This window comes from Phoenix dactylifera, chromosome 9, assembly GCF_009389715.1.
Source record: "Phoenix dactylifera cultivar Barhee BC4 chromosome 9, palm_55x_up_171113_PBpolish2nd_filt_p, whole genome shotgun sequence".
Classification (NCBI taxonomy): domain Eukaryota; kingdom Viridiplantae; phylum Streptophyta; class Magnoliopsida; order Arecales; family Arecaceae; genus Phoenix; species Phoenix dactylifera.
This window is the reverse complement of record NC_052400.1, coordinates 13,857,435-13,884,011: the sequence shown is the minus strand read 5'-3', so window position 1 is coordinate 13,884,011 and position 26,577 is coordinate 13,857,435. Positions and strand designations below refer to the sequence as shown.

Here is a 26,577-nt window from a genome sequence, read left to right as displayed (position 1 = left end):
CAGTTTGATAGTGCAAGCGACAGCCACCATAATGCCTGATAACCAGCAGCAAGTCGCCGGATTCAACCCCATACTTGAGACCATAACAACCCTTGTACGGTTCCATTCCATTAGCTCTAATGTCATGCCTGAAAGCATCCAATCATAGTGGATGGCATACAACTTCTCTCTAGAAAGTCTAGACAGAGAATCAAATCTCAATTCTACAGTATATAAACTAAATCGTAACAAAGAAAAATAATCACAATTCGCAACTGGTAAAGGTTTTCTTTTAAAGTTGCTGCATAACAGAATTTGATTGTTTCCAAAGTCGTGCACATTCATTTCTGGTAGGCAAGCATCAAGCTGTTCATGTATGATGATTGGCTCTATAGGCTGCTAATCTGAGTTTTCGTTAATGTACAAGAAAACTCTGAAAGACAGAATAGACTAGTTCAAGGCTATTTATTCAAGAAGAGTTATGAAACAGACAAGATTGGGGGCTCCTCTCCCATATAACAATGACAAAAAAAATATTTAATTTAGACTTATTTAAAAAAAATTACACCTTTAAAGGACTTCTCTCATTTTCCACTAAAATGCATTACATTTACCAAACAAGTTTGTCAGGAACAGGAACCATCAGCTTCCTGCGGTGAGTTCTCTCTTTGCCAATTGGTTTTGTTGTCTGGGCACTACTATCCTCTTTCTTCTCTCCAGTACTAACGCTAACTTGCTTTGATTTAGTATGACTCAAAGGTTCTGAGCAAGCTCCTGAGTGGTTTTGCATAGGTGGAAAAGCTCGACGCAAAAATCTTTGAATCATTTCATAACTGGTGAAAGTGATGACAGCGGCTGGCGTGGTTCTTAATAAGTTCGTGGCACAGCCACGGTAAAAGCCACGGATGCCATCCTTTTGGAAGACCTTCTTAGTGCAATCCAGAGCACCAGCATAATGGTTTACAGCACTGCGTGCATGGCCTTGTTCCTGCAGCCTGGACCTTACAACCTGAGGAAGGAATAAAATTAAATTGAGACACAGTAACAGAACAGAAAACATGATTTAGAGCCTGTTTGGCAGAATCCCAGCGATTCCAGTCGGATAGGCCAAGAGACCTTTTTCCAATCCCGCCGGGATTGGGCCTGCAACCTATGCTCTTTTCCTTTCCCTATCCCACTTCCTCACTTTTATGCAACACCCCCACCTCTCTTATTAATTTGGGACATGAAATAATTTCATGCTTATGACCCAAGTCCTAGTTTTCAAGATAAATGACTGCACTCCAGGATTAGGCCTCATGTCTGAAAATAATAGATTAATAGGCATTTCCCCAATCATCCATGGCTGTAAAAATAGAAAGATCAGAGCAGTCTAACCTTCCTTCGACATTTACAAACTACAAATACCAGAACTTGTCAATTAACCAGCCACAACCAGTTTTAAGCATGCTCTCCACAAATTTGAGACAACAATCCTTTACGTCTTGTGTGAACTACCCAGTTCCACTTGGAGTCTGCATGCAGTTTACATGCTGAGATAAAAAGATTATTAAACAATAATGAATGCATGAAGCAAACAATTATCTATTGGTGGAAAGCTAATATTCACCAACTCTATCTTGTCCAGCATTCCTTTATATTAAATGTCCATTTTCTGGATGCCTCGTTGGGTAATGAATAGGACTAATAAAACTATGTAGTCTTTTCTTGGAGGGCTCCAATAAAATTTTGGAAGTTTTTGTTTAGTCAATTGGGAACATAGTTTGCCGGTCTAAATCGCAGGGATCTTCGAGATCTAAATCTGGCACTATTTGGTAAATGGTGGCAGAAGCTTCTTGGCAATGGTGATTTCATCTGGGTCAGGTTGGCCCTGTAATCCTATTACAGGAGAAGGTGGCTGTAGGAAATTATAATCAACTATCTTCTCCCTCTTCCTTTTGAAAGCATGTCCTAAAGGCCAGAGATTTTTTGTATATGGCATCTCATTCATTCTTGGTAACAAAAGGTCTATAGATTCTGGATCAGATGGATTGCTGAGTACCAGTTATGTGACCTATTATTCCCAGATATTTTCAATAAAGCTATGGATAAGCAAGTGATAGTGGCTTCTCAATTCAAGAACAAGGATGGTTCTCTCAGGCTGCCAATTGACTCAAGAATAACTGCGATGAAGATCATATTGATATATGGCATAGTTTCATACAAATTCTAGACCACATAAGACCAAATTCTTTAGATCAGGTCAGATGGCGATGGTCAGCCGATGCAGTGTTTTGATGTAAATTGTACTACAGATTCTTCAACTTTGGTGGATTGTTGTTGGCAGCTTTACCAATCATTTGGAAGACTTCTGCTTGGGGAGGTCAAAATTTTTCCTCGGGTTAGCTGTGAAAATTAAATTATTAACTTCTGACAATCTTCCTAAGCAATCTTAGCCATGTCAACCTTCCTGCCCCCTCCATAATGCAGATGAAGAAACTGCTTTCCATATGTTTCTACATTGTTCTTTTGTGCAAAAAATATAGTTGGCGTTTAAGTGCAACTTATCTATTATGGGATGGCCAGCATCGCTTCCCTCTATAAGGGGAAGCTTGAATGCTGAAGCAAGTTAAGGAGAAGCTTAGGGTGGGTTGGGATCTATCATCAATGGTCATCTAGCAGGAATTTGGTCAGAGAGTAATGCAAGGGCGTTCAGATTTGAAGAAAAGACAGAGCTCACTCTTTTGAAGGAGCTTGAAAACAAGTAGAATTTTCGGCCTTGCTAGCTTCCATGGTAGAACTTTAAATTCTTCAAACATCTTCGCTTTGGATTTTAATTTTGATTTTTGTCTGCATGTAATATCTGTTCTTGTTCATTTCATGACCTCAATGAAATGAGTTTGATGGGCCATAATGAAAACAATGATGAGAGTGCATACCTCATGAGGATAAGTCATTGTTGAGGCAAGTATTTTAGATAGTGAGGAAGCAATAGCTACATTGCCGGCACTGAGCTTATCCACAGTTGTGTTATCTGAGCATATAAAAAAGCTTCAGTATAATATTAAAATGTTTTTTTTATAGAAAAAAAAAGATAATTGTCTAGATAAAGAAAATTCCTTTACCCCTTCTTGCTAAGTATGATTTTATCTTTTCGTAAGCTGGAAACTGGATGGCGACATGGCTAACACCCACCAAGGCAGGAAGAAGACCACTGTCAACCATGGAGAACCAGAATATAAAGAAACTACTCAATGGGTTTGAAAAGAAGGTAACAGTGTGATCAAGTTAAACTAGAGACAATCAACTCACCTATATAAACCTCGGATGCCCTCTTCATGTGAAATTCTTTTTAGTGCAGACATTATGCTTCTGTATGGCACAACTCCAGGTCTCATTCCCTGTGTCTATTGCCAAAAGAAAATGTTCCCCTTGTTAAGAAGACCATAATATGCATTCTGCATGCCTGTTATTACAAACTTCCAGTTCTGTTTGGACTTTAAATGGCAAATGCACAAGACTAAAAGACTCAGAATGAATAGCTACCATGTCTAATCTAGGTCAGAAGTGTGTGTGCCATGTTAGGTATTTAGGTTTGATTTATAGATGATACCCCACTTGGTTTCCCTCTGCAGAAGAGGTGTCCAAAATATAAAGTTCCCATATAGAAAATTACAGTCCCTTCAAATCCCCTCTAGCTATGATAAATGCTTTCATCAATCTACCCCTCCAATCTGACTATTCAACTTGAAGAATTCCCCATCTGATACTCCAAAAACTGATGAAAACATGGCCAAGTTTTGTTGAATGCTAGTTCACTAGGTCAGCCGCTCAAGGATCAGTTACACATACTAAAGTAGAAATCTTGCAATATGTGAAATACTCCTTGATTTAGCATGCCATCAACACATCTTGATCCAACTTCGAATTTTTTTTAAGAAACATAATACTAACTTTTCCAATAAAGAATGATTAGAGGGAAACAATGACCTGAAAAATGCACCCATTATAATATCATGAAATCAAGAGACATCAAACTTTTAGAAGCATGGAGGAGCGGGGAAAAAGGTGTATGAAAGAAAAGGGGGAATGCTTCAAATACATGGTAAAATACAATTTAGAAGACATTGGGAAAGAGAGGCAATAAAGCTAGTAAATTCTGAAGCCTATGGCGATTTAGATAGCTTAGGCCAAAAAAGTGAGGGAAAAACCTTAAAATTAGCCTGGAGGTGGAACAACTTTATAAGTATGGATTGGATTAGGTGCAATAACAGAGATTTATATGGTTTGCTAAAAGATAATGAGGTTATGCAACTAAAGGAAATATTTCTAAAGAAGAAAGAATGCACGCACTGCTTTAGCAACTTGGAACATAAATATGACAGAGCAGCCCAGAAGTAACACACCAGGCATGAAGGAATACTAAATAATATAATAATATCACCTAGGATGTATGCAAAGGAGGGATGGTTGTGGTGAGATATCTCAATATTGATGCAGGTCTACACTCTACACCAAGAGTCAACCCCAAGACATGTTACACATGTCATTTGTAACTTTAGGAATGCTATTCTGAAGGAGGCACCAAGATGTACATTTTTTGCATGTGATATGTTGTTGACTGATGTTGTAAAAAGAGTCCCATAACCCAAAAAAAACAGAAACCTGAGACGACAACAACACAAAAAAAAAAGCTGAAGGATAAGGGCCTAACTTTTACAACTAATGTAGCATAAATGCAACATAAATTTTGTGAAAATCGAAAGGGAAATGAAACCTGAATCATATAGCAAGTAGATAAGTAGGTGCCATCTGTTACATTATCTTGGACCAATTTTTCCAAAAGAAATGATAGACAAAGACATGACTGATACAATATAAGGTGGTGGATGAGGTGTGAAGTGCTTTTAAGTTGATGTCTAATCATCACATGCCTTTGAGAGTTGATGGAATATTTATAAGAAAAAGGCTGTTAAGAACTCTTTATGGATCAGGCAGATAGAAAGGGGGAAAGGCCAGAACACATAAAATGAGAATGGAAATGATGATGATGATGATGAGGATGCTCAAGTAGAGGTACAACAATAAAGACAAAGGTTGAAAATGAGTACACAGAAAGAGTTGAACCTATAGATTATGAAGTGGCAGAGAAGCAACAATAGTTTGAGCATGTGCATGATGATTCTACCAATACCAAAATGCATATCTTCCAAGCCCCATCAAAATGAGTTTTGACTATGAAGCATAACTCTAACAGGGGCTCCCTTATATTGGACTAATGCTCCTCATTGCTAGATTATTGTACTTAAGGCATTCAAACATGTGCATCTTTCTAATGTTTAAATTTAAATTGCTTGCTTATTTGCCTTTGTTAGGTTTCTGCTGATCACATGGCGGGATACATCCACTGGCACATGTTGTACTTAACTTCTTAACAATGTAGCACTATTTGAGATAAATAAACTATGTTGAACATAACCAGATGCAATGAAAATAAATGATTTTTATATTGCTTGTAATCTAAAAAGTTAAAATCATAAAATTTTCTCATCAATGAAAAGAAAAAAATCCACCTGCTAGTTCTCTCATTCCAGTTCTCTTTGTAAATAAGATACCTATTATAAGAAAAGCTTATATCACTAATACATAATGCCTTCTCCTAGAAAGGAGCATAAAATGCTCAGATGGCAAAGAGTAATAAAACTTCTATAAAATATAAAAGCATTAGTTGATGTTAAACAGCTTTACAAATGAATTTTTCATCGATTTAGAATGGCTTACATTAATGAAGAGAAAAGACATGGAGACAAAACATACTTGGAGTCTGGTCTTAACAACCCATAATGGATTGGTTGCAATGGCTGTTGCAGCTCCTGCACCTGAGGCAGCAATGATGTTTGCTCCTATTGATAATTGATTATTTATGTCAGCTGCATGTCCACATGTTAAAGCATATTAGGGTTACACCAACCTTACTGCATGTCATTATACATAAAATATTGAGACTAAGCATAATACATGTTCTTATAACTCAACCAAAATGATTAAAGAATTATCCAAACCATGTGAAAGAAGTTTCCCTTTGAGCTTATCATAAACAGTGAAGTATACCTGCAACATGAAATCACATTGTCTATAAGAATGGACAGTATATCTTTACTGGGGCCACAAAGTAAAACCACAGCAGAATTAATAGAGTATCCTGATATAACATGAATCAACATATTTACCACAGGTCTATTTAGAAATCGTTTAATCTTTAAATGATACAACATGAATCATTTAATCATTTATGATAAATTGACCCTATTTAGTGTACTCTATGGGGAGAAACTATGTATATGATTCATGAGTTTATCTATATCAAACTCACTACTAATCCCCCATAGAATGTCTATGGCGTTCGTATATTTCTAGGTCCCATCATAATCAGGTCCTTCAATATGATGGTAGCTTGGATACTGAATCTATCCCTGTTGTTCATAGTGCGATGTCTAGTATTGTTCGGGATAATCCTCCTGATAATGAGAGGCAGCACCATACTGTGACTCTAGAATGCATTCATATGGTGTCTATCCCAATGCAGTGTACTCGAAGAAAAGAACACAAGAAAGGAAAAAAATGAGAGTTTAGAGAAGCCAAAGATTCCATGGACCCTAATATTTAGGTCAATCAAATCACCTCATAAATGCCATGAAGATGTGGTCCTCATACCTAACTCCTGCTAGCTAAATGACAGATACTTTGAGACAACATAACGAATTCTTTTGAGTAAAAATGCATGATCAATAATCCAACCCTTGAAATACATGCAAGTCTGACACCACAATTACAATGCAAGCCATGATAGATGCATTAGAAAGCAATTTCATTTATTCAATCATCACAGGCACAATATGGAACTTCCACAAAGAAAAATCATTACAACCCTAATACACTGCTTCGTTAAAGTAACATGATCTAAACTATGTCATACCAGTTTTATCAAATAAAAGCTGAAGCAAGTGATTGTCACTTTTGGCATCCTGCTACAACTTGGGGAGCTTGTTTTGAGCAAAATGAAGATTTCAAGTATGGATTTTTCCTCCTTATGGAACTTAGAAGGAACAATAATCTAAAAACTTATTGTTGCAATTTTGCTATTGCCATGCTCTCAACATGGCCAAATGCACCAAAGAAATAAATCTCAACTCTTAAATTTCATCTTGCAAGGTGCCATGAAATGTATATAGATATTTTCTCATTCACATATTTATTTATTTGTTAATAAGTGACTTCTTATCATGCAACTGAACCAGAAATTTTTGAAACAAGCCGCAAAACACCTTAAATTTAAGTATCGATAGCATTTGATATGGCTGTAACAACCTATCAAGAGACTAAAAGTAAAACCACTCAGCCTGCAAATCAACTCTATTACATCCATGCCTTGTTAGTTACATTCAGTAACCAATGTTTCTTTTTTCTTTACTAACTAAATATATAACTTTTCTTTACTTTTACTGAAAACACTATTTCGAATCAATAGCACTTTAAAAAACACTAGGCCAATATTTCTTTTGATTCTTGCAATTAATTACCTTGTGAAACTGGCTTTTGATTCTACTTGATATTAAATGCTTCTAACAATTACATTACGATATAAAGATCGTGTAAGGAAATGTTTAGCCAGCAAAGTCACTCAAAAACATTCAAGACTTTCCTGCTATTGCTACAAGCAAACCTACAAGACATTAACACAACAACTTCTTCGAAGGAGGATCTGCGAAAGATGAAATTCTCTTAAACTAGTCTTGAATTCAGCTTCCCCACTTCTTTGCAACAACAAGCTTTGTCTCCATGAATTTGTCATAAGACAGGGACAATATAGCCATTAATAGCTACACATATGGAAATTATGGTTGACAATACTCAGCATAATATTTCATCACAATTATAGAATAGGTGCAATCTGGGTTAAGATGTCTACACATTACTTGGTTTATGGTCATAGTTATATTTCATATGTCTGGATTCATATAAGCAAAAAGTAATTGCAAACTAGCATGCAAGCTAAAATTACTCACGGCCCAGTTTGGAAGCAATGCCAAAATTGTTGGAGAAAGACCTCGGTACATTCCTTTAAAGCCTTCAGTTTTTATTATTTGTTCCAAGCTTGAGACAATAAGACTTCCTGATTTAAGGGGGAAAAATACAAGCATTTCATAATCTTAAATAATTGAAAAAAAATCAATGACTAGAAACCAAAGAATAATTTAATAAATCAAGTATATTTTGTTGGTGTAAGTCTATTTTATAGTCTGATGCAGTGTAACAAATAAACAAATTTGAAGCATTTAATTCTTTAAATTGGTGATAAATACAAGGACTAGCTGCAATTTTTCAGGAGCATGATCATGTAGGACTCATTGAGATAATTAGAACAGTAAAAGATGTGATGCAGTTACACTCGTGTGGATAAAATAAAAAGGCAACACAGATGCTTTCTATAACTCTATGCTATTGTTTGTGTCCGCTAAATGATGCAGGATTGTGATGGCTTAGCATGAAGCACCAGTACAAAGAGACACATCCAAGAATATCTCGTGCCTGTAAGTAATTTCATGAAAGAAATCCATTCCAGTTAAATTTGGTTTTCAAATTGGAAATGCAGAGTGAAGATTCAATCATGCTTATTTTAGGGTTTCTATTATTATTTTCTAAAGACAAGTACAAGGTAGATTAGGTTTATTCATTAATTCTATTCAGAACGGTGTACTCATCTTCACTTTTCCAAGCTGAAATGGGAATTCTCCAAGAACTGATCCCGTGAAGTCCATGGTCTTCAACAGAGCCATGCTCGTAGGACGAACACCAAGGGTCATATTTAGGTGTGTATGCATATCTGTGTCCCGATGTGTGTATCATGTATGCATGCATAAATGTATGTGTATATGTATGAATTTGTTCAGTTTGAGGAAGAAGTAGCAAGAAGAGTCATCTCAGTTGTCAATTCCTCTAATCCTTCTGTTAGACAGTTGAATTTTAGGAGGTGGTTAAGCATCTTCTTTTATTCTGTCATGGCATAGTTGTTGATTCAGATCTGTGAGTTCCTATGTCATCCAATTCCTACACTTTGTCATAATTCTCCTAGAAGGTCATCAAAACATTGAGATAACATATGTCCTTTTTTCATGAACAGGTATTAAAGATAAGGCACTGACCTCTGATTTCAGTAGGCTAGACTTATAGTTTTGAGGGTTTTATTCCCTCAATTTTGTCGACCTCCATTAAAGCTGCAGAGTTTAAGCATGTACTACATCCTTTTTAATTTCAAAATTGTCCAGAAGTTGATATGGGTTATAGATCTTCAATAGCTGATCTGAGTTCACCACTAATAATAATGATAACAGGAAGTTGCATTATAATGAAATATACAACAGTTTTTCCCATCAATCCCCAAGAGGAGAACTAGGTGAAAAAGTACTCATTGAATAAATCTTTCATCATCAACAATGCAATGACAATGATGTGACTTATGAATTTCACCAGGGCAAGAGATACGGTCTCATTCTAAGATTCATTTGTCTGGAAAAAGAAACTTGCAAGGAATATGCTTTATTTGAGCAATCAAGAACAGATTGTTGTTCTCCTCTAATATATGATGCATACCGAGATTACAAAGACAAAGAACTTCGTACAAGTTGGCCCTAAAAAAAGTGCAGGTCCAACACATTAACAAAATAATACATCTATGTTTCATAGGCATGTTGATTCATTATATCTTAACGGTTGTCAGTTTAATCTACCATAGGGTTTCATGAAACTCGCCATGAGAAAGTGATTCACCAATAATTTAGAAAACCTTATCTTAAATTCTGGGTGAGGCTATCTCTACAGATAAGGCCACCTAAACAAGTTAATAACTATAAAACTTCCCATAAAACCTAACATCCAAGATAATCCTCTTAAGAGTCAGCCCATCCTAAAACCGCAAAATCAAATCCTAGAAGAATTCAAACTCCACTGCAATTTTGTTTTTGGACTTCAGGCCAACTTTTAGGCATCTATCAACAGAACTAACCAAAAGTAATCACTAAAACATTTTAGGTCTTCAATTCAGCTTCCAATACCTCAAATAGACATTGCAATTTTGAGATGTGCCTCCATAGACACAACCAACTCAAATTTACAGAAAAATTGGGGACATAGCCTCAATCCTATAGAATTTCATATTTAAACAACAGACATCTCTTTAACATGTCAAGGCTCCATAAGCATATTAATATTCATGTCTTATGGGTCAACCACATAGGGGAATAAAATATGCGTGTTCTCTGAACTTGGATCGAGTATGGTACATCTTAAGCCTGGCCAAAAAAGTGCTTTCAGTTATTTTCCAAATTAGGAATAAAATACAAACTGAAAACAATTTAGCATCTTGGGTTGCATCTGGGCTTTAAGCATTTCATCCGAACAACTTAAGGCAAGCACGAAGCAATGACAGAGTTGAAAGTTGAGCTACATGCAGCAAAAGTCTCCGATAAAAAGGCAATAAATTGACGAACAATGCGTACAACCATGTACAAAACCACTTCTACATTGTTAGGATGACAGGGTTGACTTCAACTTAGTTGCCATCCAACATTCAAAAATGTTGATAAATATCTATTGACGAGATAAGCCATGTTAGTATTGTTCAGGTTTTCTCCAGCTGTCCATATGTGAGAGTAGAATGAGAGGACAGTTTTACGTGGATCTATAAGAAGGAAATCAAGGAAAATTTTCTAACTTATTTCACCTTCTAACATCATGAATTCAATCAACCGGCTTTTTCATTACTATAATTACTAATTACTCATCCATTCATCTCTCTCAATATCGTAAATGGAAAAACAGTTAATTTATGCCGTAAGTTAAAGAAAAAAAAACGAAAATTAAGGAAGGCATACCCCGACGAGCCGAGGACGGAAGACTGGGCAGCCCATGAACCTGAAGCCTCGTCTTGATCACATCCAACGGGCACACGAAAGTGGCCGCAATCATCCCTGCAGCACATATTTCTCAGAAAAGGGATCCAAAAAAATGGGAGAAAAACTTAACAGAAATATTACTATAAAAATCCGGACAAATTGAAATCAATAACAAGAACTAACCAGCAGAGGCGCCAGCGCAGGCATTACGGAGGAGATCGCGGGTGCTCGGGCCATGGAATTCTTGAGACATCCCGATATCTCTACGAAGCCCAACCAAGAACCCGCTGCCTTCTTCGTTCCAAGAAAAACTTCCGTGGGAGCGGACGCAGGTGTGCTCGCATGGCGGGATCAGCGGAGCTTGGAGCTCTAGCTTAAATTATACAAAAGATGGGAGAAAATAAAGGGCAAAAGGGAAAGAAATTGGACCTCTCGCTTTCTTTATTCTCTCGCGTTTTTTTTGGGCCGGAGTCAAAAGTTATCAACTGATGAGGAGGCGAGAAAGTAATCTAGAACCGCCCTCTGGGAGACTGTGGGACCAGGTTGAATCTTTTGCGAGAAAGATGGATTTACCGTCCTTCGTGCGAATCCACCGTTGGCTTGCGCAATGATTGCTCCAAGATCGGCGCAGACGATGAGTGGAAGGTTTGAAATGCTTTGCGATCTGTGTGGAGAGAGATCCGACGGTCTACGTCGGAAAGAATATCAATCATTCCTTCTTGTGAAAGATACAACCCCAACTGGCAAGGATTTACTTCTTGATTTGTTTTACGCGAGGATTTTTGCTCTTTAAGAAAAAGTCTTATCTTATCATAAAAAAAAAAAATCTGATCTATATCATCTCTTAACGGCAGATCCACACAAAGGAAGGAATCTACGGTCTGATTTAATTATAACTGACGTAACCAATCACCGGTCCGTTCCGTTGGGCACGTCTAGGACTTGGTCAATATGGACTTGACCGGCAGGTCTACTTGTCCTTTTGATCAAACGGGGCTCCCAACGGTCTAAAAGGTTGGAAGGCCCGTCTGCATACCGTTCTAGGGTTTGGGTGGTGCGTTTCAATTTTGATGCATAGAAGAAATATTCAACTTGTTTTCAAATCAAAGGAAAGAATTTTGACATGACATGGCTAACTTGGTTTAAGGTCATGACATGGCTAAGGGTGAATTAATTCATTGGATGACCAAGTTCAAATATATAGTCAACAGCAAATAGCTTGCTATAGGAGGGAACTCCGACATTAGGAGCTCGTTTGGTTCGCGGAAAAAGGAGGGGGAAAAGTGTGGTCAACGGAAAAGTAATGAGATACCTCTTGTTTAGTTGGAGTTTTTAAAGAAGAGAGACGAGAAAGTTGTATTCCCATGGAAATACGATTTCCATATTTCATGGGAAAGTCTTTCCCATGAGAAACATGGAAAAGTTACTTTTCTATGAGGCGGAAATCACTCCATTTTTATATTTTTCCAAAAAGACCCTTCAGCATTAAAGAATCATTAAAGAGACATTAAAGATCTAATTTTTATTAAGGGCATAATAGGAATTATACATAATTTTTTCAGAAAAGTGGATGGCCAACCAAACATAAGCACTTTGGAAATTTGTCACTTTTTCATGGTCAACCAAATATGCCAAAAATACTTTTTTAGGCATTCTCTTCCTAGGAATTTGTTTTTCAGGAATCATATTCTTAGGAGGAAAAATGTTTCCCGCGAACCAAACGAGCCTCAGGTAAATATGACTGACCCCTTTATTTGTTGAGCTTTGATATTTTGATGGTTTTCTTTAACAGTTCAAATACAAACAACCAGATAAAACTTTATACATACTAAGTAATGTTAATAACTCTGTATTCAAGCAATTTTGGATCGATAACAAGTTAACCAGCGCTCTACAATTGCAATGTCCTGGTCATAAAAGATGATGAAATTATGCAAAATTATTTCAACCATGATCCCCAATTCTAATCCATTCTTTAAGATTTTTTGAAAAATTGTTGATAGATGTGAAATATTGATTAAAACATTGTGGATAATATGTCAAATAACTATTAAAACATCTGAAAATAGTTTGGTCTTTGCAGATGACCATGCATGAAATCATGAGTGCTCAAAACGAAGAAAAACAACGTACTGACCTCCTCAAATATTTTATTCAAAAACAAAAATCTAAGAACTAAAAATCTTGGATAAAGAAGATCGAGAAGTTTTGTAGAATAAATTCTAAGATGTGTGATACGAAACTTTTTGCACTTCATCATCCAAAAGCAGGAAAAAAGGTCATGCACTTTTAAAATCTGAAGAGAAGAATTATCCAAAATCAAGTGATAAGCTCTTTTAACTACCAATTAAGAAAAAAAGAAAGCAAATCATTCTAAGATGAACTAATAGTCAAGCTTAGGGACTGAAGTAACATTTCAATGAACACAATCATAACCATTGGCCAAGTATGTTGTATACAACTTCATGGGCAATTAATTTACTCTGGGCATATTAGAAGGTCAAAAATCAGATCTCACTACGGGTTTTTTTCTGACTAAAATTGTAATCCTGCTGTGAGAGGACTCCAATGATATTTGCTTTTAGTCATCCAGGCCGTCCTTTGGAAATTGTCTTTCAAGCATGGTTGCAAATAAGTGCTTTGGCATGTCACATACGAGGCCATCACAAGTAGAGATGTCATATGTTCAACCGAGAGTTTTACCATTAATATTACTGATATATTTTGTTTAAAATTTATGCTGGTATATTGGTTTGAGTAGTTACAAAGTTTCAATAATATTACTATGCATAAATAATGGGCCACCACTCAAAGTTTCAATAATGTTGCTATGCATAAATAATGGGCCTTCTTGAGCCCAACTCTTACTTGAACTTTTGAAAATAGAAAGTTGGTTGTTATAATGACCATCATTCATTAGACATTCCAATGGAAAATAGTACATTATGTGATTTTATCATTGCTAGTGCAATAATATATTCTTTCTTGGGATAATATGAAAAATTGAATTTAAAATACTAATTTAACCAAATGAAGAAGATACGGTTATTGCTCGGCAACGACTAATTAATAGATATTATTTAAACTTTTGCCCCATATATTGCAATTGCATTTTTAACCAACCAGGGAGTCTTGAATTCTCTCATTCATCTCAAATCTGTTTAGATCCCTGAAATTTTTTTATATACCATGCTCCATCGTAGTGTATTAGCAAAATAAGGGTTACCATAGGCCATGGAATCCATAAGATTGATATACCTGTTTCATTTTAAACAAATGATGGGGCTACCATTATTCATTTGAAAGAAATAATGTGAAAAAGTAAGCTACGTGGGTATGGCAATTTATGACCCAACCCATGAACGACCCACTTTAAACAGGTTTGAGTTTAGCATAAACAGGTTTGGGTCGTAAATGGGTTAACCCATCTAAATCTGTTTATTAAATAGATTGGGTTCAAATTTAAATTTCTGACCCATTTAAGCCATTTTGACGAGTTTAATAATTAGGTCGGATTATAACATGACCCGTTGAATTTGTTTAACCTATTTGAAACCTGCTTAACCTATTTTGGACCCATTTAACCCGACCTGCTTAAGTTGCTTAACCTACTTAAATTCATTTAACCCATTAAAAACCCGTCTAACATGTTTAGCTTATTTAACATGACTTGACCTCGAGTTGCCTGTTTAATAAACATGTTGGATTTAGATTTGAAATTTTGATTTATTTAATAAACATATCGAGTTTGAGTTGATAAATTTTTGATTCGACTTGCATCTAATCCGATCCAGTCCGATTGCCACCCCTAAAGCTACATATCATGCTCAATGAACTCATCCATTCCGGGGAGATTGTTGGGCAAACGTAGCAAAGTCCATTCAACTTACCCCTCAAGTGTCAATCAAATGAAGATAGAAAAATCACCTTTCATTTCTAGAAAATCAAATATAGAAAGACCTAACCAGGCTGAGGACTTATATGTCGTCGTGTTTTCATTGTTGGTACTCTCAATTGATTTGGTATCATTTTGTTCTTTAGCAACGGAACGGTTCTAGCCTTCGGTGATGCCAAACAAGGGACAGCTCATGAAGCCAAAGTCAAGCATTCTCACGTACGTACTTGTGGATATGGGCCCAATTTCGCCCTTTCTTTTGCCCCAGTGTGGAGTGTGGACGCTTATCGCAGTCTGAACAGGTGACTCAACTTCCAGCACCATAGATGAAATGGAATGGAATCCACATGCTGTTTCCAAATTTTCCTACCAATTGAGCGCGTGGGTCCCGAAATTTTAGCTCAGGCTGTGGTTTTGGAAAGACCAAGGACCAGACTCTCCCTGTTCATGCTATCAAACCTTCGGGCCTATTATATATATAGCATCAGAGAGTCTTTTCTGGGCTCAAAAGCTTCATTTCTCTACTTGTTAGCATCCTTTTAAACCCTTTAGGATGTATAAACTTCTTCCCAAATCTAGTGCCCAAATGCATGATGATTTTTCCTTCCAGCAGGAGATGACATCGAATGATCTTCCACCACCGGAGTTCCTTAAAGAGGCCATATTTGCTGCAGGTGAAGTTTCTGTTTTTTGTCTTCTTATCGTTTTTCCTCCTATCGATCTTAGTTTTCATTAAGATATATGATGATCATAGGTAGCTTCTGGGAACTTGAGGCTGCGTTTGGTCGTGTTGATGGTGTCGTAAGGACGGCTGTGGGCTACTATGGAGGAATCCGTGTGAAGCCTAGTTACAAAGAGGTCGTTGTTTTTCTTTAACTTCTTAGAATCCTAATCATTGGAAAGAAAGATGGTCATGAATTAGGATCTGGAGAAGTTTTACAGGTATCAGAAGGAACCACAGGACACACCGAGGCTGTTAAGTTGACGTACGACACGAGGAATACTTCGTACAAATCTCTGTGCAAGGTCTTCTGGGCAAGCCATGATCCAACAAACAAGGAATATCTGGTATATATACCACCTTTTTTTTCAGAACAATCAGATCATGACCATGTTAACTTGTTCTACAAATTATCTTGCGTTCGCTTAGGATCGATGGTGCATGAAAAATAGCTGTTTTTCTTGTCAGAACTTTGGAGTTAACACACACTACCAATCAGCAATCTTTTACGGGAATGAGGAGGAGAAGAAGCAAGCGCAAGAATCGAAGGTTAAGCAGCAGATGCAGCTGAACAGGAGGATAGTCACCAAAATATTGCCTTGCCAGTCCAGCACCAACTCTGGCTTCTATCTTGCGGAGAGCCACCATCAGAAGTACTACTTGCAGAGCTGCCATCTCCGCCTCTGTGAGTGCCTTAACCTCCGCAGCGCCGAGCAGTTCGCTGGCTCCCACCTTGCTTGCAAGCTAAATGGGTATGTTTCACAGTTCTGATCATTCTTTCTAATCCTTGCAGTGAAAGCATGCAGCTGATTGTTGCACTCCAGCCGTATGGTATCATATTGGTCGTTTTATTCTAAAGTTGGATCTCGATTTTTCTTTTTGTTTTTTCGGGATAAAGGTAGAACATTGAAGATAAAGAACAAGAAAGTGGAAAGTAGTCAGTTCATGAGTATAATGCAAATGTTAAAAGAATTACTATATCTTTGTAGTTAATACTAGTTTTCGCCAGTGTGGATTGCTACAAAGGTAGTACATGGTAGATTTAATTGAAGATAGTTTTTTTTTCTTTTCTTTTCTGATTGAATAATAGAAGACAGTTCATTACATGTGATTCCTTAAGAAATATAGTAGGGGGTAAATAAGCTTTTTGTAATGTTTAATAGTTAAACATGTCTTAGATGGAACACTTTCGATGATCCTTCATCTCTCTATTAATTAGAATAGAGAGATGCAGTCAAGTTAAAAACCAATAATGGGGGATCCTAATAGTCCTATGCAGCCACGGGGGACTTTGGTGAAGTCATAAGGATAGAATCCCAAACAAGCTTAGCCGGAGAGGCCTAAAAGATAAGTTTCACAGATAAGTGACAATGACATGGGGACAAATGTCATACTTGAATAACCAAAAAATATACTCCTTTTATTCATTGACGATTCGAAGTTTTGAAATGTTTAGAATAAGATATGTTCTTCAACCCCTGAAGCACATCTTACTTATATTTCTTTTATTTCGCATTGGTTTGCAGAATATTTGGTGGTGATGAGAACACTGTCGTGGATGGTCTGAAAAGGTTCGCCGTGAGATGTCGGTTGCCACATCAAATCAAGTACGTTTTGGAGACAATCATGCAGGAATTAGGTGTGAAACAGGCTTTGGAAGTGTAGAGGCACTCCATGAAAGAAAAAAAAAAACAAGTGGTTAAATTTGTATGCATCAAAGACTTCTATAAGGGAAGGCCGGAGGTCAGAGGAGTGGAAGTTGGCCGGCGATTTCACCTTCAAATAAGGTGGACTGTCCTCTAGCTGGCTGGCCTCCCAGGATTGCACCTCATTGGGTTTTGTGGGCGCACCAAGGATTCTAATGGAAACTAGGGTGAACCCATTCTAAAAATTCTTAGTGGATTTGCTTCAGAAGATTAGCAAAATTTGGGGGTCGCCAAACATTTGCCATGTGTAAGCATGAGAAGGTTTGTTGCAACTTCTACGCTACAAAATCCTATGCCACTACTGCCTTGCTTAGCTGCTATATGATCTATCTCAATGATAGATGACTCTTAGGACTCATATGGTTTACGAAAAGAATTTTTTTCCTCATTAGAATGTTTTTTCTGTGGAGAGAATTTCTGATTTGCAGAAAGCATTTTATAGAAATGGCGGAAAATTACCTCTCCAAGAATATTTTTTTTGTTTGTGCTAAAACGGATGATTCATACAATTCTAATACGGATACATCCAAAAAGATCAAAAGACAATAAATTCTGGAGCCCTTCCCGAGCCAAAGGGTATCTCCGAAGTGGTTGGCCACGTATGAGGCTAACCAGCCCGCAACTCCATTGGCCTCTCTGTAGACGTGCTTGGCCTGGAAGACCACATTGCCATAGATAATGTTCCGGATGTCTCGAAGCAAGGGCATCCACCCATACCATCGACGCCTTCTTAGATCCAACTAATAACCGTAGCCGAATCAACCTCAAGCAGTACTACTTTAGCCCGCAACACACGCCGAGCATGGCCCAGTTCGGCCCACGCCGCCCTCAGCTCAACCCCTAAGATCGAGATGTTGAAGATCTGGCAACTACTAGTTATAACCACCTTAGAATTCGGGCCTCTGATAACAAAGCCCACACATTTCCTCCTTCCGTCATCTAGCACGCGTCAATCGAAATTGATCTCGAGGAAACTCGGAGAATGGGAGCTCTCAAATAAAAAAACACCATCCGAGACGTTATACAAGTAGAAGTACTCCAAGAATACTTGACAAATATATGCCTTTCAATGTTTTGAATGCTAACAAGTTCAATCAGTGGGCTCTTGCTTTGTCTGCTGCTTGTATGACTCGGAGATAGGTACAACCAGTAGCCTATGACCCAGTTCCGTTTCCAATTTGATTAATGATCTGGGTTTTAAAATAATGGTCCTCTACATTTTCAACAACTGGAGGAGATTGCGAAACCATTTATCCCTGAATTTTAGGAATAAGTTAAATCATCTTTTCATTCAAATAAATCATCTTAGCTTTTGGGAATGGTGGGTGTCAGCAAATTGCCATGGGCTATTCACATTGTGCTTCTAGGTATCTCAAATATCCTAAATTTTCGTTAGTATGGAATGGTTATGCATATAGAACCTATTCATGCATCCAAACAGCCCCTAAATGAACATTTGCACTAGTTTTAGATGACTCAACTTGTAATCATATTTTTTTGGAGAATAATCCTGGACCTGTTACCAACTACTACATATAATTGAGAAAATAACCATCCCCATAAATACTTGTAAATACACCCCTCAGTGTTTGAACTTGAAGCCTCCTCCCTATGTATATAAGATGGTTGTGGCCACTAGCTTGTCGCTAGCCCTACTCGCAAGCTCATGCATCAACATTATCCCCTTGTAAGAAAAGAAAATTGATTTGCAAGAAATATATTTTTTGTAAATCATGTAAGCCATCACTGCTACTGATCTTTATTTAGTCGCGACACAAGCAATAGTTGGCCTAGTCATACTGGGCCCTAGCATGGCCCAAGTTTGGAATTTTATCCTTTTCTCTTGGGCCAGATCCTTCAGGGACATCCAGAATTTTAGGGGTACAAATACTCAACAATATTCCCCTTACAAATAACAATTTAACCATTTAAGTCTATATACATACGAGAATGTCGAAACCATGCCCTCTCAAATTCATGCGAATCCATAAGCATTAATTTGCTAAGAAGAAAGTTATGCTGTCTCCATGCTATTGCTTTAATAAAAATGTCTGAGACTTGGAACGTTGAAGAAACATAGGGAAGAGATAGCATCCACGACATAGCGGTGTCTCATAAAGTGGATAAGATATCCGTATAACTTTTGTTCTCAAAAGAGATGTGGATATACATGATACATACATAGTAACGATAAATCAAAACCATCCACACGAAAATCGGACAGCCAGAAATATGCAGAAGTAAAAGGACGGAAAAAACTTTTAAGAGTACTGTAGCAAAAGCCAAGTACATTTTTAGAGATACAGCGATTACATAAATACACCATTACATAGCGAGCACAATTTAGCACCGTATATACGTACACCAAGCAGTAGTAGCAGATCACACCATTGACATTTTCTACGTCTCATATGAAAAGTACACGACAAGGCTTGCGCTTTCTGATTGGTAAAAACTACTTCAAAACTCAGCTGGAGATCTCAATGGCCTTCACCTCCGGCTTCTTGACTTCCTCTTTGGGCACGGTCACAGTTAGCACCCCGTTCTCCATGGATGCCTTCACCTGATCCACCTTGGTGTTCTCCGGCAGCCGGAAGCGCCGGAGGAATTTGCCGCTGCTCCTCTCGACACGGTGCCACTTGTCGTTTTTCTCCTCTTTCTCCCTGCTGCGCTCGCCGCTGATCTGGAGGACCCTGCCCTCCTCCACCTCCACCTTCACCTCCTCTTTCTTCAATCCCGGGAGGTCGGCCTTGAAGACATGGGCCTCCGGAGTCTCCTTCCAGTCGATGCGGGTGTTGGCGAAAGCGGAGGTCTCGCTCGCGAAAGTGGGGCGGGACTCGGTAAGCGAGCGGAAGGCGTCGAAGGGGAAGCCCTGGAAAGGATCCCAGACGTCGAGGGAGAAGGGGTCGAAGATGTTGCTCCGCCTGATGATCGACATTCTTCTAGGTTCTGATGATTGGCGAGTAGGAAAGATGCGTTGGGAACCTGAAAAGTTGGAAAACTTCGCTCGAGGAACTCTCTTAGCGCATAGCACGGAGGCGATTGGAAGTGCTTCTCGATGATGGGTTCGGGACTAGGGGTCGAACAATTTATAGCCGAGGAGAGGGAGAGGTCTTGAAGTTTCCAGATGTCGATCTTCTTTCCTGGTGAGAGAATATCGATGCCTGTGGGACCGCACTGGCGCAAGGGATGGAGACCGCCAGAGAGTTCCAGACCCCTCTACTTGATGAGGAAGTCAGGCCTCGGGTCTCTCGGCCCGGAGATGGTTCCAGGCCCGTAAGATTTATAAGGCCCATGCACTGGTTATATGGGCCTTCCATTAGTGCCCGGTCCAGTTTATTAGCTGCTCTCGAGAAACTTCTAACAGCTTGCGACGATTCATCTCATTCATAAAAGAAGAGAGGAAAATTATGATTTTTCTTTATTTTACAGTACCAGGGTGGGAGAAACTCCGATTGAAATCAGGGGGGGACGGTGTACAGACCGAGGTCACGGTAACTTCGTCACATTCTGAACTTTTTTGAATATTTTAATGGTAAATTACGTCTCGCTGTAGAACCATGGAGTCTCAGCCTTATTCGAAAAGAATGAATATGCTGACCTAAGAGAACCTTCCCCATGCGTATTAGGTATTCAAACCCAAAAGATCATTTATCCCCAATCTGAAAATAGAAACTGCACAATAATTTTTGACAACCGTTCGCCAAAAACCCGCAGCAGCTTCTGATAATCCCATGCACCGCCAACAAGAAAGTCAGAGATATAGCTATGACGAATACGAGCATCAACATTAAAATAAGAAGGTTTGCAGGCTACGACGGAGGGTGGGCATCTCTAATCTTGCCGGCAGTAGTAAAGAAGTCTCCACCAAGAGGAGACCCCCTCACTGGAAACTGCAACCGAGGGTCTTACCGGCCATGCCTGAAGACCAGCAAATGGTACCTGTAAAATATACTTAGCATGAGGACGAAGGTCAGAAGTTACTCTGCCGTCATCTTTCAAATTGAAACCAGTCAAATGCTGTTCTTTCTTCTGATTAGGCAATGAGGCTAAAACGTGAGGACAACGCTATAAAATGATACGGGGAAAATGGGTCGCCTCGACAAATTCCCTTTTGCCTGAGAACCATGCCGTTTTTTTTTTTTTTTTTTTTTTTTTTTTTTTTTTTTTTTTTTTTTTTTTTTTTTTAATTACTGAAACAAGTATTTCATACATCACAAGTACCGATCGATATACTCAAACCCAATAGAATTGGCAGATAATAGGTTCCAAGTGCCCTGGACAACTCTTTCTTCCCAAGCCCACAAAGTACCTTCTGAGTGGCTCGCTATATATACAACTATCCAGTTCGCCGTCCCATTGACCTCACGGAATGCATATAGCCTGAAATGTCATTTTCTCTCTCACTATCATCTAAATATTTTCGAGCAGGAGTTGAATCTCTCTATCACTACTCAGTTCCTCTCGGATCCAGCTGATTACAGTAGCCGAATCATTTTCTAATAGAATTAAAGGAGTCTGGAGCACCTATGGTGCATAATGTAAGCCAAGCTGCCCACCACTTTAGCCTATCCAAGCCGCCCACAATTTTACTTCAAAAATCGAGGTGTCGAAATTCTAAGGGCCCTCCTTGCCATTGAATTCAAAGAAAAAATGATGGCGATGGGATACAAGCAAAATCCCAGTTAATACACTGTTGTGGGAACCCATCATCGCGAAGGTTTGCAGTGTTTGCGGGTGCGCAAAAAAATTATTGCAACGTCTAATGTTGGCTTGGCTAAATAATATTCAACTATCGTATTTATTGCTGCTGGCGACACCAATCCACTTGTCGTCCTGACAAGACAACCCCTGTCCCCGTGGGCGTCTCCCTAGACCCTAGCATTATTCTAAAATTTATGAAATCGTGATTTACTTGCTCTCAATTCATTTATAGTTGGGCAGGACCCTTTTTTTTCCGGGGTTTTTGATCCAATCCCACTTGCCATTGATAGAAAGGAGGGACCATCGCCTGTACACTCTGCTGCAGGCATGACAGGAACCTGATTGTTATCTGGTTCCGCGGTTCTAAAGGTACACAATATTTTTAAAATATTTTATCTTTAAAAAATTATTTCTTTAAGAGTCACCGTTTTCTTTGAAAGAGACGTTTAAAAAAAATAAATATTTTAAACCATTAAAATAACTAAAATTTAGGAGACAAAAAATAATATTTTTTTAATTAAAATTTCAACAAACTAAACCTTTGCTCTCTACTTAGAAGCTTTTTTGACTAGCCATATATTATTGTTGTTTCACCATAAGTTGGAAGAATGAACTTATCAATGACACATCAAATTTTAAAAATGTGACAATCTTGATATCCCACCATGGGCTGAAAATATAACAATATTGATGCTTATCACATGTTACAAATACTGAGTTGAAAATGAAATAATACCGATGCCCTATTAGGGGTTCTAAATATGATTGTGGCTTAGTTCAAAGATGGGATTGCTTGCGCTCTTCTATTGTCTATTAGAGTATACCATTGTTGCAAATTGTTTCATAAAATTGTGAAATATACTTAATTTTTAGAACTAAATTTTTTAATTGTGCAAGTATCGCAATATTGACAAAAGTATCTATATGACATGAATATTTTATGACAGCAGTACTTCTATTTTTCTTTATTATCAATTTTTGAATATGTTGAGTGGGTGGATATGGAAGCCTCTGTGGGGCGAATTTAGGATGGGGCAACTCTAATCCTCATTAAAAACAAGAAAAAAAAAACTCTGAAGACTGGTTCAATAAAAAGAAAACGTTACCAAGCTATCGAGTATCAGCTCACCTTCTCTACAAAGGGAAGGTATTGAAACAAACATTCATTCATGTAACTAATCAGTCAAATCTTAGGGGCACCCCAAAATACACATGGTGAAGGCAGTTATTTTAGAGCAAAGCTATAAACCATAGAGACGTCTCAAAATGACATGAGAAATTTAACCCTTGTGAAAGAAATTAGAACTACGACATCCCACATCAACCGGAGGACGGCGACGGCAACGGAGATGTATCGACTTCAGAGCCCTTCCTCTCCCCGTCGTTGGCCATCATCATCTTGAACTCGTCGAAGTTCACGCTTCCATCGCCGTCCGAATCGACGGACCGGATCATCCTGGAGCAATCCTGGACGGAGCACTTCTCCCCCAATCTTTTCAGCACCAGATGGAGCTCCTTTTCCGAGATCAGCCCGTCCCGGTCCAGATCGTACATCGCGAACGCGTCCTTCAGCTCTCCCTCCCTTCCGTCGCCGCCTCCCGTGGCGCCGCCCAGCCCGCGGTGGAACGCCGCGAACTCCTTCAGAGTTACGAAGCCGTCGCCGTCGGAGTCCAGCTCCGCCATCATGGCTTTCAGCTCCTCGTCGGAGACCTCGGATCCGAGGGCGCGCAGCACGTCGGCGAGCTCCGACGGCGAGATCTTGCCGTCGCCGTTGGCGTCGTAGCGCGCGAAGACCCGCTCGACGTCGTTCGTGGAGACGATTTTCGAGGTTTTCTCTGACTCCTGGGGTTCCGCCATGAGGAGATTTCTATTCTATTTCGTGGCGAAAGCTTTGCTTGATGTCTCTCGCTAGTAGGCCATACATCGGTTTCCCATTGTCCTTTCCTTTCATGGTAACCGGCTAACGGACAAGATTATATTGACCTCGCTTTCTCGATGCGGTGGAGATCGGATAATTACTGATTAAAATATAGCTCAAAATATTACCGATATCTCAGCCAACATCTCGGCTGAGATGAAAACTTATTGCTACATTAGATTACAACTAGATTATAGTATACTATTAAGTAAATTAAAAAAGCTTTTATGAGATTAGAGGTAAATTATCTAATAGTTTATAAAAATCTATACTTACTTTCTTGAAATTTATATTTATCTTTGAATCAATAACTTAATAAACAATTCGTCAAATCATTAATTTTAAATAGAATTCAAATGCCAAAAAAAAAATTAAAAATAACCTAACCTTAAGTGACACAATAACCATCTAAGGACATAAAAAATATATATACATCCTCCTCCCTATCTAAGAATAATTTCAACTTTTATATAAGATAAAATGATTTCATCAATGCATTTAATTTAACTAAGTATAAGTGTAGATTTTATAAACTATTAATTGCAACTGTAATAAATGTAAATCTTAAAAAAAAATTGTAATTTATTCTACACTATTTCTTGGTCACATGTATTGCAAGTTAGGTTGGTTGTAGTCCCACTCAAGTAGATGTACTTTTAGTTTCAACTAGTAGATGCTTATCTCTCCTCAAAGAATGATAACTACTTATGATTTAGTTTTCTAAAAATGTTATATATAAGGGTGCCATGAAAGGAGCTTCAAGACCACAAAATAGTATGGCATGGTTAGTAAGCTTTTTTTTTTTCCAACCTTTATTATGCAATTGCATTTTGGTATTTTAATCACGACACTCATACAATTGGATCAGGGTGAAAGAAGGATTTATCATTAGAGTGATATCTAATGAATACTTATGCTAGAATGACTTCATCTATCTCCTTTTACCATCCATGTTCAGATATTAATCCCTTACTTAAGAATCATCTATCAACTTAAATAGTATAATATATATGTCTGCAAGTTGGCATGTTGGCATATCTTAATTCATGCTGCATATCTATGTAGAATGTATCGAGGGACTTAAGATTCAGTGTTGAGTGAATTTCTATGACCTTTCTACAAAGAAGAAAAGTTCCCCACATTGATATATGTTTGATAATCCACATGTCATCTTGATCATTCAGGGATGCTATTTAATCTCGAAGCACAATGGTAAACCATCTGAAATCAAAGCAGAGCAGCGATCAAATCGTTGATGGATTATCTCCAAGCAACTTGATTTTTTGTTCATCGATATGTACTGACACCAAACATTTAGTGTACATCCTACATATATGATACTCAAACTTTTTTGGACAATGTCAATTCACAATAATCCTAAAATGTTTCATTAATGCGGTATTAATTCTATCAGCAAAGTTTTTCTCCCCAAAAGAAAAATCGATCGGCAAAGTCATCCGAATCTCTTTTTCGATGTTGTATGGTTGGATTTTTATTTATTGCTTCATCTGGATTAGGAGAAACCAAGACCTTGGAGGATCCATGGTCCACCAGAAACACTTGGATATCAGGCGTTAGATTTTTAAAACTAAAAATAATCTAGCTGACCCATCAGTGTTGCATGTTTATAAAAAGGATTTTTCTCCGGAACCCAGAAAATAAAATAAAAAATAAAAAAAATAAAAACTCAAAAAAAAATATGGGGAGGACGTGTTCGGAGTTGGATCCCTTTCGGGAGAACCCATCTCCAGGCCCATGGGCCTGGACTGAACCAGTGAGAAAGAGGCTTCTGGAAAGCTGTTGGTTTCGTGCGAGGATTCCAGAGCTATCGACGCTCTCGCCATAGGTAAGAAAAGGAGACGGATGCGGACTCTAGACACTTCGAGGCCTGTCGATTCTGAATCTATAAATAATGGAGGTCGGATTCCGACCACGGCAACGAGGAGCAATTCCATCAAGAAAGCTTTCAAACTCTCCAGCTAATTTCCCACCGTCATCCAAGCAAAATGTCGATCGTCAGGCGGAGCAACATCTTCGACCCCTTCTCCCTCGACGTCTGGGATCCTTTCCAGGGCTTCCCCTTCGACGCCTTCCGCTCGCTTACCGAGTCCCGCCCCACTTTCGCGAGCGAGACCTCCGCTTTCGCCAACACCCGCATCGACTGGAAGGAGACTCCGGAGGCCCATGTCTTCAAGGCCGACCTCCCGGGAGTGAAGAAAGAGGAGGTGAAGGTGGAGGTGGAGGAGGGCAGGGTCCTCCAGATCAGCGGCGAGCGCAGCCGGGAGAAAGAGGAGAAGAACGACAAGTGGCACCGTGTCGAGAGGAGCAGCGGCAAATTCCTCCGGCGCTTCCGGCTGCCGGAGAACACCAAGGTGGATCAGGTGAAGGCATCCATGGAGAACGGGGTGCTAACTGTGACCGTGCCCAAAGAGGAAGTCAAGAAGCCAGAGGTGAAAGCCATTGAGATCTCCAGCTGAATTCGTACCAGTACCAGCCTAAGGTCTATTACAGAAAGGTGATCCTTAACGTGTGTTTGTTCCAGTGTTCGTATGTATGTGCCTGTCTTGCCGTGTTTCGAACTTCGTGTGAATCTGGTGGAGCTGTTTACCTTTTTCCAATGAAATAAATATTGTATTTCCAGATTAAGTCACATTTTTGTCTTCTTATTTTCTTTCGTCAATGGCTAGACCGAGGTGCGTCAGGGTAGATAAGATTTTAAAGTA

General features: G+C 38.6%; 5 protein-coding genes across 5 annotated transcripts; 2 read left to right on the top strand and 3 right to left on the bottom strand.

Moving 5' to 3' along the window:
* Positions 1-413: 413 nt before the first annotated feature.
* On the bottom strand, positions 414-11,373 carry LOC103701880 (nicotinamide adenine dinucleotide transporter 1, chloroplastic-like). Its single transcript, XM_008784099.3, has 9 exons — positions 11,094-11,373; positions 10,890-10,985; positions 8,025-8,131; positions 6,021-6,069; positions 5,776-5,888; positions 3,271-3,365; positions 3,084-3,172; positions 2,898-2,992; positions 414-988 (listed from the first exon to the last, which is right to left on the bottom strand). Exons 1-9 carry the CDS (start codon positions 11,161-11,163, stop codon positions 590-592), a joined length of 1,113 nt encoding a protein of 370 aa, XP_008782321.2. The 5' UTR covers positions 11,164-11,373; the 3' UTR covers positions 414-589.
* Positions 11,374-14,761: 3,388 nt separating this feature from the next.
* On the top strand, positions 14,762-17,751 carry LOC103701879 (peptide methionine sulfoxide reductase-like). Its single transcript, XM_008784098.4, has 5 exons — positions 14,762-15,479; positions 15,560-15,663; positions 15,748-15,873; positions 15,995-16,278; positions 17,053-17,751. The coding sequence occupies exons 1-5, from the start codon at positions 15,359-15,361 to the stop codon at positions 17,189-17,191; spliced, it is 774 nt and encodes a 257-aa protein (XP_008782320.2). The 5' UTR covers positions 14,762-15,358; the 3' UTR covers positions 17,192-17,751.
* Positions 17,752-19,463: 1,712 nt separating this feature from the next.
* Positions 19,464-20,306, bottom strand: LOC103701878 (18.1 kDa class I heat shock protein-like). The gene has a single exon (XM_008784097.3). It carries the CDS (start codon positions 20,168-20,170, stop codon positions 19,700-19,702), a length of 471 nt encoding a protein of 156 aa, XP_008782319.1. The 5' UTR covers positions 20,171-20,306; the 3' UTR covers positions 19,464-19,699.
* Positions 20,307-23,074: 2,768 nt separating this feature from the next.
* Positions 23,075-23,870, bottom strand: LOC103701877 (probable calcium-binding protein CML18). The gene has a single exon (XM_008784096.4). The coding sequence runs from the start codon at positions 23,791-23,793 to the stop codon at positions 23,257-23,259; it is 537 nt and encodes a 178-aa protein (XP_008782318.2). The 5' UTR covers positions 23,794-23,870; the 3' UTR covers positions 23,075-23,256.
* A 1,910-nt stretch (positions 23,871-25,780) lies between these two features.
* Positions 25,781-26,504, top strand: LOC103701876 (16.9 kDa class I heat shock protein 2-like). The gene has a single exon (XM_008784095.4). The coding sequence runs from the start codon at positions 25,861-25,863 to the stop codon at positions 26,329-26,331; it is 471 nt and encodes a 156-aa protein (XP_008782317.1). The 5' UTR covers positions 25,781-25,860; the 3' UTR covers positions 26,332-26,504.
* Positions 26,505-26,577: the final 73 nt, after the last annotated feature.